This window comes from Arachis duranensis, chromosome 2 (assembly GCF_000817695.3).
Source record: "Arachis duranensis cultivar V14167 chromosome 2, aradu.V14167.gnm2.J7QH, whole genome shotgun sequence".
NCBI lineage: Eukaryota > Viridiplantae > Streptophyta > Magnoliopsida > Fabales > Fabaceae > Arachis > Arachis duranensis.
This window is the reverse complement of record NC_029773.3, coordinates 77,657,733-77,672,040: the sequence shown is the minus strand read 5'-3', so window position 1 is coordinate 77,672,040 and position 14,308 is coordinate 77,657,733. Positions and strand designations below refer to the sequence as shown.

General features: G+C 27.6%; 1 protein-coding gene across 1 annotated transcript; it reads left to right on the top strand.

The window, feature by feature from the left end:
- The first annotated feature begins 3,482 nt into the window (after positions 1-3,482).
- On the top strand, positions 3,483-13,107 carry LOC107475113 (GDSL esterase/lipase At5g33370). The gene is made up of 5 exons (XM_016094741.3): positions 3,483-3,825; positions 4,184-4,311; positions 4,814-5,056; positions 10,255-10,507; positions 12,440-13,107. The coding sequence occupies exons 1-5, from the start codon at positions 3,525-3,527 to the stop codon at positions 12,670-12,672; spliced, it is 1,158 nt and encodes a 385-aa protein (XP_015950227.1). The 5' UTR covers positions 3,483-3,524; the 3' UTR covers positions 12,673-13,107.
- Positions 13,108-14,308: the final 1,201 nt, after the last annotated feature.

Below are 14,308 nucleotides of genomic sequence, written 5' to 3'. Positions count from 1 at the left end.
TACTTGCTTGAGTAAATTCTTGACATACAGCAAAGTAGAAAAATAATAACTATGGTGTCTATGTGACAGCATAGACGAACAAGTATTAGACATCAGGATGGTAAACGAACAGCTAGCCGTGGGCCATGTAACATTTAAAACACAGTAATTTTAATCACTATTTTGTTGAGAGTGTGGAATCACTATGAATCCCAGCAGCTAGTAGGTCCTTTATTTATTTATATTTATATTTATTTTTTAAATGTTCGTTTCATATCAAAGGATTTATTATTATTGTTGTGGTTGTTGTTGTTTAGAGTCATGATATATAGTTTTTAAAGTGCAGGATAAGAATATTTTAAACTAAAATTTGAAGCTGGACTAGATTAAATTTAATTTCTAATATTTATATATTAGCCTATTTTTAGTTATATAGAATTTAATTTTAACATATTATCAAAATAAAATTTATAAGATCATTAAATTATTAATACATTAGTATATAATTCAAAGTTTTCATTACTTTAATATATCCTTTAGCATTTTCGTGTTAGATAGATAATTTTAGGAGATTTTCTATTATCGATGGTCAATCTTTTAACTCTTAAGAAATTGGTCTGTTTGTAAAAAGATTTTGCCCTGCCTTACTCATTTATCAAATTTGTTACGCATCCAAACAATATTGTTATCAAAATTCAATCAAATAGATTTAATACTAACAAAAATTACTCTCTTTAAAAAAAGCATGATTACACGCACACACATCATTCTTTCAACCAAATTATTTATATTCACGCACTACTTTATCATTGTCATCATCATCTTTTTTTTCTTCGCGTTCCTCCTCCTCCTCCTCCTTCTCTTCCTTCGTTTATTGCTGCTTTTATTACAGTAAAAGATGAGGAAAAAGTTTTGAATTGTGCATAACAACGAGTTCAAATGCACCTTAATTCACTCAGAAATGAACTGAAATTATATAATTATTGCAACACAATTAACTTAGAAATGAACCGAATTACATAACAATTGCGACATAATTAACTTAGAAATGTACCGAAATTTATCATAATGATTGCGACACATAAACTCAGTTAAAAAATAAGCACACAAATAAGACTGAATCATGAACAAAAACACATCCAAAATCAATTTTGGATTAGACAACGTCATTATTATGTTTCTTCTTCTTTTTTGTTTGATATTTTTTCTCTTTTTCTTGGTTTTATTTTTCTCAATAGAGTAAATAAAAAAGAATTTTGAGAAAATAAAATAAGAAAGTGAAGATAAAGAAGAAAAAAATAAAAAAGAAGAAAAAACAGTATAAGATGAGGAGAAAGAGTTTTGAATTGTGCAGGACAACGAGTTCAAATGCACCTTAATTCACTCAGAAATGAACCAAAATTACATAATGGATTGCGATACAATTAACTCAGAAATGAACTGAAATTACATAATAATTGCAACACAATTAACTCAGTTCGAAAACAATCACACAAACAAGACTGAATCATGAACAAAAATACATCGAAAATCAATTTTAGATCAGATAACATCATTAACATAGCAAAAATTCAACAATAACAATAACGACGATAACGATAAGGACGATATGTATAAGAAGAAGATGATGATAATAATAACGATGATGATAATGATGGAGGAGGAGAAGAAAAAAGAAGGAAAAGAAGAAATTCAAATGAGAAAAGAAAAAGGATAAGATGGTAGTGATGTTGGTGATTATGATAATGAAAGAAAAAGATAACGAAAAAAAGAAGAAAAAACAACGACAGTAAATATATAAATTTAAAATATTTGATTAAACTTAGTTAGACTTATGACTTAAATATAAAATTTTATTGCTCATTTATAGAATTAATACTCAAATTCATCTTTAAAAAAGTTAATTTAATTTTTAAATTAACCTCTCAAATTTTTTGTTAACCATCCATAATAATTCATAAAACATATAACTAAAATCAAATCAGTCTCTCTTTTCGATAAATGATAATGTGTCACCCAAAATGAATCTATGCAGAACAGGGGCAAGTGTCCCATTGCATTTTGAAAAATTCCTTAGTAATATATAACAATAATACTTATTTAAATTTATAAATAATGTTACACATCTAAATTTTTTTATTCAAATCTAATTAGGTGGTTTAATATAATAAAAATTAATGATAATTAATATTATTTCAAATTTTATTATTTAATTTAATTAGATTTAATTTATAAAAAGACTTAAATATGTAGTATTATTTTAAATTTATTTTGTTCTTGTCAAAATTTTTTAGATTTGTCATTATATATTATACTAATTGTCATATGACATAATGATATAATAGATTAATATCATGTGTCATAAAATGATTAATTAACTAAGGATTAATTATAAAAAATACCCTCAAATTATTTAAAAGCTGACAAAAACACACTCGAATTTTACTATCGATAAAAATATTTTTAAATAATTTAAAAATATAATAAAAATATCCAATAGTAAATATATATTTTCAAAAAATACCTTAAAGATTGAATTTTGATGTAATTTTTTATAGATATTATTATAAAAATAAAATATTATTATACTTAAAATGTGGTGATTTTTTGTTCAGTATATATTTTTTTATAATTTTTTTGTTAACAATCAATAATACTTTTAAAAAATCACAAAAGAAATATATACTTAACAAAAAATTACCAAATTTTAAGAATAATAATATCTCATTTTTCTAATCTTGCTTGAAAAAAATTGCATCAAGATTCAATCTTTAATGTATTTTTTGAGAAATACATATTTAATGTTAGTCTTTTTGCAAGATTATCTAATATTAAATATGTATTTCTCAAAAAATACATTAGAGATTGAATTTTGATACACTTTTTTTCAAGCATGATTAAAAAAAATGAGATATTATTATCCTTAAAATTTGGTAATTTTTTATTAAATATATATATATTTTTTTATAATTTTTTTGTTAACAACTAATATTACTTTTAAAAAATTACAAAAAAATATATACTTAAAAAAACACCAAATTTTAAAAATAATAATATCTCATTTTTTTAATTATGCTCGCAAAAAATCATATCAAAATTCAATCTTTAAGACAGTTTTTAAAAATATATATTAACTGTCGGATATTTTTATCGTATTTTTAAATTATTTAAAGGTATTTTTGTCAATAATAAAATTTGGATATATTTTTATGAGCATTTGAATAATTCAAAAATATTTTTGATAGTTAACCCATTACTTAATTATAATTATAAATACGTCAATCAATTATTTTGTAACACGTGACATTAACTGCAAAAAAAAACAAAGAAAAAATCAATAGTTGATGAGCAATAAATTAAACACCCCGCCAAACAAACAAGAGTGCAATGGTTGATGAGCACTCACGTATATATAGTACCTTAACTTTCTCATTCAGACGCAGAATATTTGGTAAGGGGAGGATCAACATTTTTATTCATCAATATCATTATTATTATATTATTATTCTTCTTGTAAACACATAAACACAACTCCTACATCTCCAATGGAAGAACACAACATAATAACAAAAAGGAACAATGTTGTTTCTTCTTCTTCTTCATCTTCATCATCTATGTTGGTATTGATTATTTGTTCTGTTTTGATACATTGGAGCATTGTTCATACTCCACAAGCTGAAGCAGCAAGAGCGTTCTTCGTTTTCGGGGATTCCCTTGTTGACAATGGCAACAACAACTTCTTAGCAACCACAGCTCGTGCTGACTCATACCCTTATGGCATTGACTCTCCTTCTCATAGAGCCTCTGGTCGTTTCTCCAATGGCCTCAACATGCCTGATCTTATCAGTTACGTTCTCATATTAATTTTATATTATCCATTAAACAAATCTTTTATGCTATTTTAATATATGAAGAAGAGTATTTTGGGAAAAAGAAAAATAGCCACTAAGTACCACTCCTATTTTGTCAGAATTGTCTAACTTTTGGATCACCTTATAAGATTTTACAGGTGTCATAAAACCACTCATCTCAAAAATTTAAGTTGATAAGAAAAGACAACATTAATAATTATATTTCTAACAACAGATTTATTTTAAATTTTGAAGTTTAATTACTAGATAGCTTAAACTAGGTACTTTCAGTTCTTGTTTTGTTTTGAAACATTTTAACAGGGTATAAGTTTTTTATGCATAAATGTATGCAGGTGAGAAAATAGGGTCTGAACCCACATTGCCATATTTGAGTCCGGAGCTTGATGGAGAGAGGTTACTTATTGGTGCCAACTTTGCTTCTGCTGGGATAGGAATTCTCAATGACACTGGAATCCAGTTTGTAAGTACTACTCTACAATATTTTTTTAGTGCTTACAATTATTTATTATGAATCATGATACATTTGTCTCTAACATTTGTCTTATATTTAAATCAATACTAATCATTTTTTTCTATTTTAAATTGTTGACTCCTAATATTTCTACATATTCTCACATGATATATATATATAATCCAGAATTTGATACTGTGCAAGTGTTACAAATTTCAATGAGTAGATATTGTGCCATAAATAGAAAGGTTGCAGACAAAGTTAATAGTAATAAAATATTTCTTTTTTTTTTCTCTCAAATTATGACTGCTATAGTACCAAATACCAATGTACCATGAATTGATCAGTATTCACTATTCAGTACTGATATATAGCTGAATTAATTAAGTTCAAGAACTAGTTCCTATATCTAACTAAACCCCCATTTGGTCATCTTTAATTTCCCCATTTTTTTCTGCAAAAATGGTCATTTTAGAAGATTTTTAGTTGATTTTGAATTTGTGTATTACAGATAAACATAATACGAATTAGAGAGCAATTAGAGTACTTTAAGCAGTATCAAAGAAGGGTGGCAGCACTAATTGGAGAGCAAGAAACTGAAGATTTAGTGAACCAAGCATTGGTGCTTATAACATTAGGGGGCAATGATTTTGTGAACAACTATTACTTGGTTCCTTTCTCTGCAAGATCTCGAGAATTTGCTCTTCCTGATTACGTTGTCTTCCTCATTTCTGAGTATCGCAAAATTCTTGAGGTATGCTTGCTTCTCCTTCTATCTATCTATCTAGCTCGAGTAAAATATCTGAATTGATCTCTGAAAAATAATTAATTAGACACCTTAATAATTTATTTGTCTAATAAAATTATTATTTCAGATTTATATAGCATCATTTATTGGATGTCCAAAATCTAAACAAATATTACACTAGAATCCGTACGTATAATTCAAAAAATACACAAGTAGAGTATATATGTAGCACAACAATTCCATAAAAAGGCAAATATTTTTTGTTTTTTTGTTTTTTTTTTGATAATTAAGGCAAATATTTTTTGTTGTAAGTAATTAATACGATAGAGATGTAGGTTTTATAAGGCAATGGATGGGAGTTATAACGGGACAGAAATGGTTGTTGAAACCAGCGGTCATTGGGCCGATTAATATTAAAATTCACATGAATTCCATCGTCAATATTCATCTCCTAATTAAGATACTGAGTAAGCCGTATTGTACGTTCATCAGAGTCAATAGTCTCTTTCTTCTTTATACGTACTTGAATTTAAGGCACTTGCTATTATATTGCTGTGTGCTGTAACATTCAAGGTTGGTCAATGCAGAAATTACTTAAAGAAGTGTGCAAGTTTCATAAGCCAATGAATTTTGTGATGCTTGAATATATACTAACATAGAAATGTGTCCCCCCCAACCCCACCCCCATATAGTAGGTAGTATTTATGTGTAGAAGTGTGTTGGCTATATATGGGACGACAGAAAATGAAAGAAAAAGGTGAGAAAATGAGTTCCAATACCTCAAAGAAGGGCAACAAGAGAAGGTAGTTGAACTTATGGTGAAATAATGTTATGACCTTGATATCACATGTAAAATAGAAAAAGGGAGTTGAATATATATATATGATAATTTTGATGTCACTTCTCACTCAATTTTTTTACCTAATATATTTGTATGTATTTATAAAAAAATGACATTATCAAGATAGGAATGATATTATCATTTTTCTCTCTTTATATATACATATAATTTAGTTAATTTACACTTTAAAAATATATTTTAAGAGTATAATAATAAAAAAATTTAAATTTTTTATATATTCAATATATTAAAAATATTATAAGAAGCTTTTTATTTTTAATAACTTGTAGTAAAATATTTATTTTTATAGTATTTTAAAATGTGTCTTTAAATGATAAGCTAGTAAGATTCATATATACATATAAAATATATCATATATTTCAATATTTGTATATGAAATACATATATTTTTTAATTTATTTTAATATATATTTTATATACGTAACATAGTTGGTTAATATATATACACATTCGTAGAACAAAGAAATTAAAGTATTACAGATGTTGTATTGACAGAGCAACTAACTAATAATTAATAGGGGAGCGAATGACCTAAATAAACATCTCATCCTAAAAATTTAAGTTAATTTTGGAGTTCACCAAGGATTGAACCCTTAACCTTTTAGATCTAAAACTCTAATACCATATCATGAACCCACTCACCCCAAAAGCATAACCTGACAGGTTAATGTAACACTAATAGTCATATCTCTAATACTTCCTAAACCTCCATTGTACACATTGTATGTTTAGACCATTGACTCCCTATACTTTTCCTAATTAATAATGTACTAACTAGTGGCTAGTCTTTATTTATTTAACTAACTAAATAATATCTTTAATTAGTCTATATACTTCAAGTCTTTAATTAAAGATTAGTAGGGATGGTAAATGGACTGAAATCTACTTGATCGATTTGTTTAACTCGTCAAAAGAATGAGTTAAATTAGAATTTTGATTTTGTTAAAATAAAAAATTTGGTCTAACTTGTACCGTTTAATTCATAAATTTTGATGAATTTTAATGGGGTAGGACGGGCTAGACTAACGGATCCACCATTTTATTTTTTCTTTAAGGCCTAAAACAAAAATTATCCAAATCCATAAATCTAACTACCCAACCTAGAATAAATAATTCTATCCATAAACACAATTCACTCCCATAAACTTCTTCACTCACTCCTAACTCCACTACTCACAAAGTTTATATTTGAAATATTTGTTTATTTTACTTAAATTATAACTTGGACAATGTTTCATTGATTAGAAAATTAAATGATGTTTAATTAAATATTTTAGATAATATTTATTTTAATTTGAACAAGTTTAGTAATTAAAAAAAAGTGAAAAAAATAAGTAGGATTAATCTGCTGATCCACCAATTCACCGTTAGATAGAACGAGATAAAGATTTAGGATCGCCTCACTAAATGAGGCGAAGCAAGCTAGTCGATAGGCTTTTGGTGACAGGCTAATCCCACCCGCTTGCCACTCTTAAAGACTAGTCTCTTGTTTTAATTTTGAAAATAAATAACTGACAAAAAAAATATTTAATATTTCTTTTAGTCAGAACTAAGATTTTGAAAATCGAACCGATTATTGAACTATTTTAATTACTTATTTATTGGTTCAATCAGTTCTAATCGAAAAAATTATTTTATAATAAAATAATAAATAAAATATAAATAAACACACTAAAATATAATTATAGTCTAATATAAACTTTAAAATATCATCTAAATTAAAAGTATTACATAAACCACAATGTTATGATCTCATTCAAGTACAAACTCAAAAGTCAAATAACAAAAACAATCAGTCAAACATAAAATGCCAATATCCAAGTTTGTCATCAATCATCAAAATTCGCCATAACTTTCTGCAAATTTGCTTCTTTGAGATCATCACATTCATTTTTACTATTTGGACCAGAAAAATCAAGTGGTACAGCATAAAATGCACTACTACTACTACCACTATCACCACCACCACTTTGATCTAAATCAACATCAATATCGTCTAACGAAATATATAACACATTATTAATAAATTAAAGATTAAAGTTATTGTAATAAATGATCAGAAAATAAACTATAATATTCACAAAGCAAGTCTTCAATATTACTAGGAAGATCAAGCTCTTTTTCAACAACTTCTTCCGTCACCCAAAAATAAACTAAATTGATACTTTCATAATCAATTGGATCATATTACACCTTTTGCTTTCTTTAATTTTTTGTCTTTCCTTCCTAACAAAAACTTATCAGCCAAATTATTCTTTGCATTATTATTCCTAGGTGTTTTTTGGTTGATACTCTCATCTATATACCCAAAAATTACCAGCAATTCAATTACAATATCACAACAACTCACAACAAGATTCACAGATTAACTAAAAATGATTATTCAAAATTATTCAACCCAATAACGATAACAAGATTCACAGAAAACTAACAACAATTATTCAATAATTATTCAACCCAATAACAACAGTAATGTTCACAGATTAATTAACAATTATTCAACTCAATAACAACAGCAAAATTCACAGATTAATTAACAACAATTATTGAATAATTATTCAACCAAAAAACAAGTTCACAGATTAACTAACAATAATTATTCAACAATTATTTTTTAAAAAATACTTAGAAACTAGAAGCCTAGAACAGAACAGAATAAATTAGCAGACTGAATAAGAGGGGGACAAGGGCGCGACCGAAGGACTGACTAATAGAATAGAGCTGGCGCCGGCAATAGTAAAACAGAGCTGCGGTACGGAAGCAAAAGGCGAGATCAGGGACGATGCTTTTGACGAGATCGGCGGCGGTGCTTTTGAAGCTCTAACGGTAGCTGTATGATGGAGGGGAAGGAAGTCGCAAACGGTGGCTTCGAAGCTCCAAGTTGCGACGACAACGGGAGCAGGCTGGCAGATGAACGGAAGTGAGAGAATGAGTTTGATGACGATAAAAGGAAGGAGGAGCTTGAGTTCGAGGATGACGAGAGGAAGTGCTGCGCGTTTAGCCGTTGTAGAGTTAGGAATGGGTAATGATTAGGGCTCTTTAATCCAAACGGCGCCGTTTTCGCAAAAATTTAAAAAATCGGTCGAATTCTAGTTCAGTTTGATCAACCGGTTTTTAACCAATTTGATGGTTCAATACTGATTTTCAAATTTTCAGTTTTGACACACTACAAGAAAATAGAGTTATTTTGACACTTTATTTTTTAACACCATAATTAAATGTCAAAATTAATATATATTTTTGACAAATATCACAAATGTCAAATTTTTTATATTTTCTTGACGAAAAATTTGATCGTAGAAAATTACTCCTTAATTTTGACACTCATTTATTTTCAATTTACTCTACTATTTTTTTTCTTCTTTGGGCTCTGTTAATTTTGACATCGCACTGCTCTCAGTTTAGGATTATACTACTCATTCTTTATCTTCAAAATCTCAATTTATTCTTTAGTTTCAAGATCACATCTCATTCTTTGTTAAAATTTTTTGTTGAGAATATTTTATAGTCAATAAGTGTCAAAATAAATAGTATTTTTGACAATTAATAAGTATCACAGAAAATATGTTCTCAAAATTTTCTAACAAATTATTTTTGACAGCCAATATTTATCAAAATAAGATTTAAATTTTTTTTACAATCGCTTATATGTTAAAAATACTATTTTTGACAAACTTTTATTAACATATTTTCATAGTTAAAATAGTGTCAAAATTTATTTTTTTGACAAATGTTAATTTTCTTTTATACATTATAACCCTAAAAAATAATCTATATTGTTGTAGTGACATCTGTCCAAACTGTTATTTCCATCGATTTGCAGTTTGACCAGTCGGTTCAAACCAATTTTTAAAACCTTGGTCAGTAGATTAAATTATTATAATAATTGATGACACATCTCATGCGTTATCATGCTACGTGAATATGTCAATTGTCATTGAATAATGGACAAGTTAAATGAATCAGTTAACAGTAAAAAACTCAATTACTCAAGTATCAAGTTAATTATTTAACAATAAAAAATCAGTTTAAATAATCTAAAATTATTTTATTAAATATTCATTAATTACAGTTAAAATAATTATATAATTTTAAATATATTAAATATAAAATTATAAATATTAAATTAAATAAAATAATTTTAATTATTATCTCTCTAATATTATCGATAATTATTCTAATTTACAAAAGTTAGCACGAAATTAACTATGAGGTGAAAACTCAAGAACTGAATTGATTATTATTTCTAGGTTGGAATACCTGTGATTGTATTGAGAGAAAAAAAAGTTTAGTTGTTGCATTGTAAGTTGTAATGTTGAGTGAAATAGATGAATTTGTGCAGAGCCTGTATGAATTGGGAGCAAGAAGGGTTCTGGTGACAGGAACAGGGCCATTAGGATGTGTTCCTGCAGAATTGGCCCTTCACAGTAGAAATGGAGAATGTGCGGTTCAACTTCAAGCCGCTGTTAACTTGTTCAACCCTCAATTGGTCCAATTGATCAACCAACTCAACTCTCAAATTGGATCCAATGTTTTTATTTCTGCAAATGCCTTCACTATGCACTTGGATTTCGTTAATAATCCACAGGAATACGGTATGTGTGTGTGTTTCTTAACCAATCATGTGGTTTTATTGCTTATCTTCTTGATAATTTAATTTAATTAATTTGCAAAATTGTCTTAGATAATTTAATCCAAATTCCAATAGTTCAAATAGGATTAAAGGCAAAATAAAAATTTTCAAAATAATTTAAAAGTGACATACTTGACATATATTGCATTTGCCATGCTAAGCTTACATAGAAATTTTTATGGGAGAATTTCTTGTGAAAAAATTAAGAAGATAATTTTCATGTCTAAAATTAAACAAGAATTTGGCCAAAAAATAAATAAAAACCAAGAGTTTCCCTCCCAAATATATAACTAGATTAGGATCAAACATTTTTAAAGTAAAAAAGTTAACAAAACAATAAAATAAGTCTAATAATGATCTTTGAATTAAAATAGTAAAATTTATATGTAATAAAAATTATAAATTCACTAATAATTAGTTTTTTATTTTATTATTTTATAATTCTTTTCACTCTAGAGATTTTTTACAATTAGGTTAAATTGGCATGAGAAATCTATCAAACGAAAATAAGGGGAAGGAAAATATAGAGAAAGGAAACGGGTGAAAAGTCAAGTTTTCCATTGTTTGGCTTATCAAAGAAAATGAAGAGGAAAAGAAAAAAGTGGAGTGGGGTCCACGAAAAAATTTTCTCTTGGGCTGGGAGATGAAAACTAACAAGAAAGAGAAAATAATGATATAATTACAAATTTACCCTCTATTTAATAAAAAGATTAAAATATTTTATTTTATTTTTTTTACATTTGAAAATCATCTCTTGTACTCTTCTTAATTTTACAGCACTATCAAATTTCATTTTTTTTAAATATAATTTAAGAGATTAATAATATAATTTATGAATAATTATTTACTTGTAAAATTATTTACTTGTAAAATTAATAAATTATAATTTATATATAATATAAGTAAGGATATTAATGTAATTTTATTCTAACATAATTTTCTTTCTTCTCACTTTTCTTTTAATCCAAACAAAAGAACATTTTTTCTCTATCTTCTTTCCATTCATTTTCTCTTAGTCCAAAGAACATACAAATAACTCTACTTTTCTTTCAATTTTCTTTCCTTTTATTTTCTTTCTTCTTATTTTCTTTCCTTCCATTTTCCTCCTTATATCCAATCAAAGCCTGAGTGACCCATGCATGCATTGTGTCTCAGTACAGTGAAGCCAAAATTAATGGCATGCCAGTCACTTAATATGCATGGTTATTCGCTTTGGCTTTTCACATATACAACAGATATAACTTTTTTATTTTTATGTGATCTCTATATACAGTATTTATTTAATACTCCTTCTCAATTCTCACCACATTATTAAATGAAAAATAAGATGTTTATAGAATGGGTGTGTAAGGCATATCAAAAATGCTATCTGCAGTTCTGCACATAAAAATTAGTCATAGCATATTTGTATATATGAATATCAGTGTTTTAAAAATCAAATTGAAAAATGAGAATTAGTATGATTAATTAAGAACTAATCACTAAATTCTTTTGGTTTAAAATAAAAGTAATAAACCGAATAAAAAAATAAAAAAATAGGTCAAACAATCGATTGCTGTATTTTTTAACGGTCAACTATTTTAAAATAATAAAACATAAAAGATTATTTTTAAAAAATATATATTTTATGTATAAATATATTATTTTATTATATCTGATTTAATTTTAGATAAATTCAGGATTAAAATTCGGTTGAATTTTTAATTCTATCGGTTCAATCACTAACTCAGTTTTTAAAATTTTAATAAATATATAATTTTAACTTATTTTTAATGTATATTTTATATTTCGATGTATATTTTATACTGATAATTAATTTTGATGGATATCCAATTAATATAGTTGATCCCATATATAGTGACTCACTTTTTTATCTATTATTTAATGTGTGCAGGATTTGTAACATCAAAAGTAGCATGTTGTGGTCAAGGAGCATACAATGGAATAGGGCTATGCACACCAGCTTCAAACTTGTGTCCAAACAGAGACCTCTTTGCATTTTGGGATCCCTTCCATCCCTCTGAGAAAGCTAATAGATTGATCGTAGACAAATTCATGACTGGATCCACTGAATACATGAGCCCCATGAACCTTAGCACAATTATGGAGTTAGATTCTAGGATCTAATTATTAATAAATAATAATCAATGCCTTAATTTATGTGGGTTCGTTAGGGAGAGTAAAGTTCAATTTTGTATTGTGATTATAAGTATGATTTAGTTTAGTTTCTTATTTTTTCAAAACAGTTAATTTAGTCATTGAGATTACATTTCTTGATTCAATTTAATTTTTGTGGAGTTTCATGAAATTGAATTGAATTATATAAGAAAGTGTAGTTTCATAGACTAAATTAATAAAAAAATACTAACTAAATTAAGTCATACTTATAATCTTGAGAACAAATTTGAATATCTATTCCTTCCTTTTGTCGTGTTTTGAGTCTTCATAATGCGAAATACATTGCATTATTGTTGGATGTTGAAGCCTTTATAGTTAACTAGGATCAATTGAGTCTATAGTTGTTATAGCAATCTCGTGGGTGTGACCTAATAGTTCAATATTATCTTGTTCTTTAACCAATATGTTTGAAGTTTTTATTTTTTTTCAAATGAATTTGACAATTTTAAATTTTAGGTATTTAATTACAAACTCACGCACAACTATACACGTACAATTTTATAGATTCTTATATTCTATTATATAGGCTAAACTCATATTTCAAACCCTTTTTTTAACAAAAGAGCTCAACACAACACCGTGGAGCGATAATAAACTAACAAACAAAAGAACATGTAAAGACAAAGAACAGAAAAATTCTCTAGTATCATCTCCAGTATTACCATCAACAACAAAAGGGATCCAAACTACTCCATTTTCTATAGCTGATTACAGATTTATGAAACACCTCATATGCACTCCCTTCCGTATTATCGAATATCTGCCGGTTCTTCTCTAGCCAAACATTCCAAATAACCGAGAAAAAACATATGAGCCACTTGTTGCACTCTCACTTCCTGTTAGCAACACCCGTCCAGCTCTCAAAATGTTCCTTTAGTGAGTTCAGGATAGTCCATAATCTTCCAAAATCAAATAGCCATTGACACCACACCTGCCAAGTAAACTCATAGCCTAGAAACAAGTGGTGAATATATTCAACATTTTTTTTACACAACACGCATATGTTGTTGGTGGACGAAATTGTGATCACTATTCTTTGAGTTGCATTCATCAACTTGGTGCTGTAGTTGCACGTAATTGTAAAATTATGGAATTTGAAATTGGCACGAGTGGACACAACTCCGTTCAACTAACCAGCAAGTGTACTGGGTCGTCCAAGTAATAAACCTTACGTGAGTAAGGGTCGATCCCACAGAGATTGTTGGTATGAAGCAAGCTATGGTCACCTTGCAAATCTCAGTTAGGGAGATTAAAGGGTAATTGTGATTATTGGAATGAATAAATAAAAGGGAATAATAAAAAGGGATAGAATACTTATGCAGATTCATTGGTTGGAATTTCAGATAAGCGGATGGAGATGCTGTAGAGCCCAGGGACGCCTGCTCTCCTACTGCTTCTACTCAATCCTTCTTACTCCTTTCCATGGCAAGCTGTATGTAGGGCATCACCGTTGTCAATGGCTACATCCCATCCTCTCAGTGAAAACGTTCCTATGCTCTGTCACAGCACGGCTAATCATCTGTCGGTTCTCAATCAAGCTGGAATAGAATCCCGTGATTCTTTTGCGTCTGTCACTAACGCCCAG

Excerpts from the sequence above, each read along its gene's own strand:
- LOC107475113 (XM_016094741.3), top strand. The coding sequence starts at position 3,525 with ATGGAAGAACACAACATAATAACAAAAAGGAACAATGTTGTTTCTTCT. Across the intron at positions 5,057-10,254 it reads AGTATCGCAAAATTCTTGAG|AGCCTGTATGAATTGGGAGC; the intron begins GTATGCTTGCTT and ends GAATTTGTGCAG. Across the intron at positions 10,508-12,439 it reads TAATAATCCACAGGAATACG|GATTTGTAACATCAAAAGTA; the intron begins GTATGTGTGTGT and ends TAATGTGTGCAG.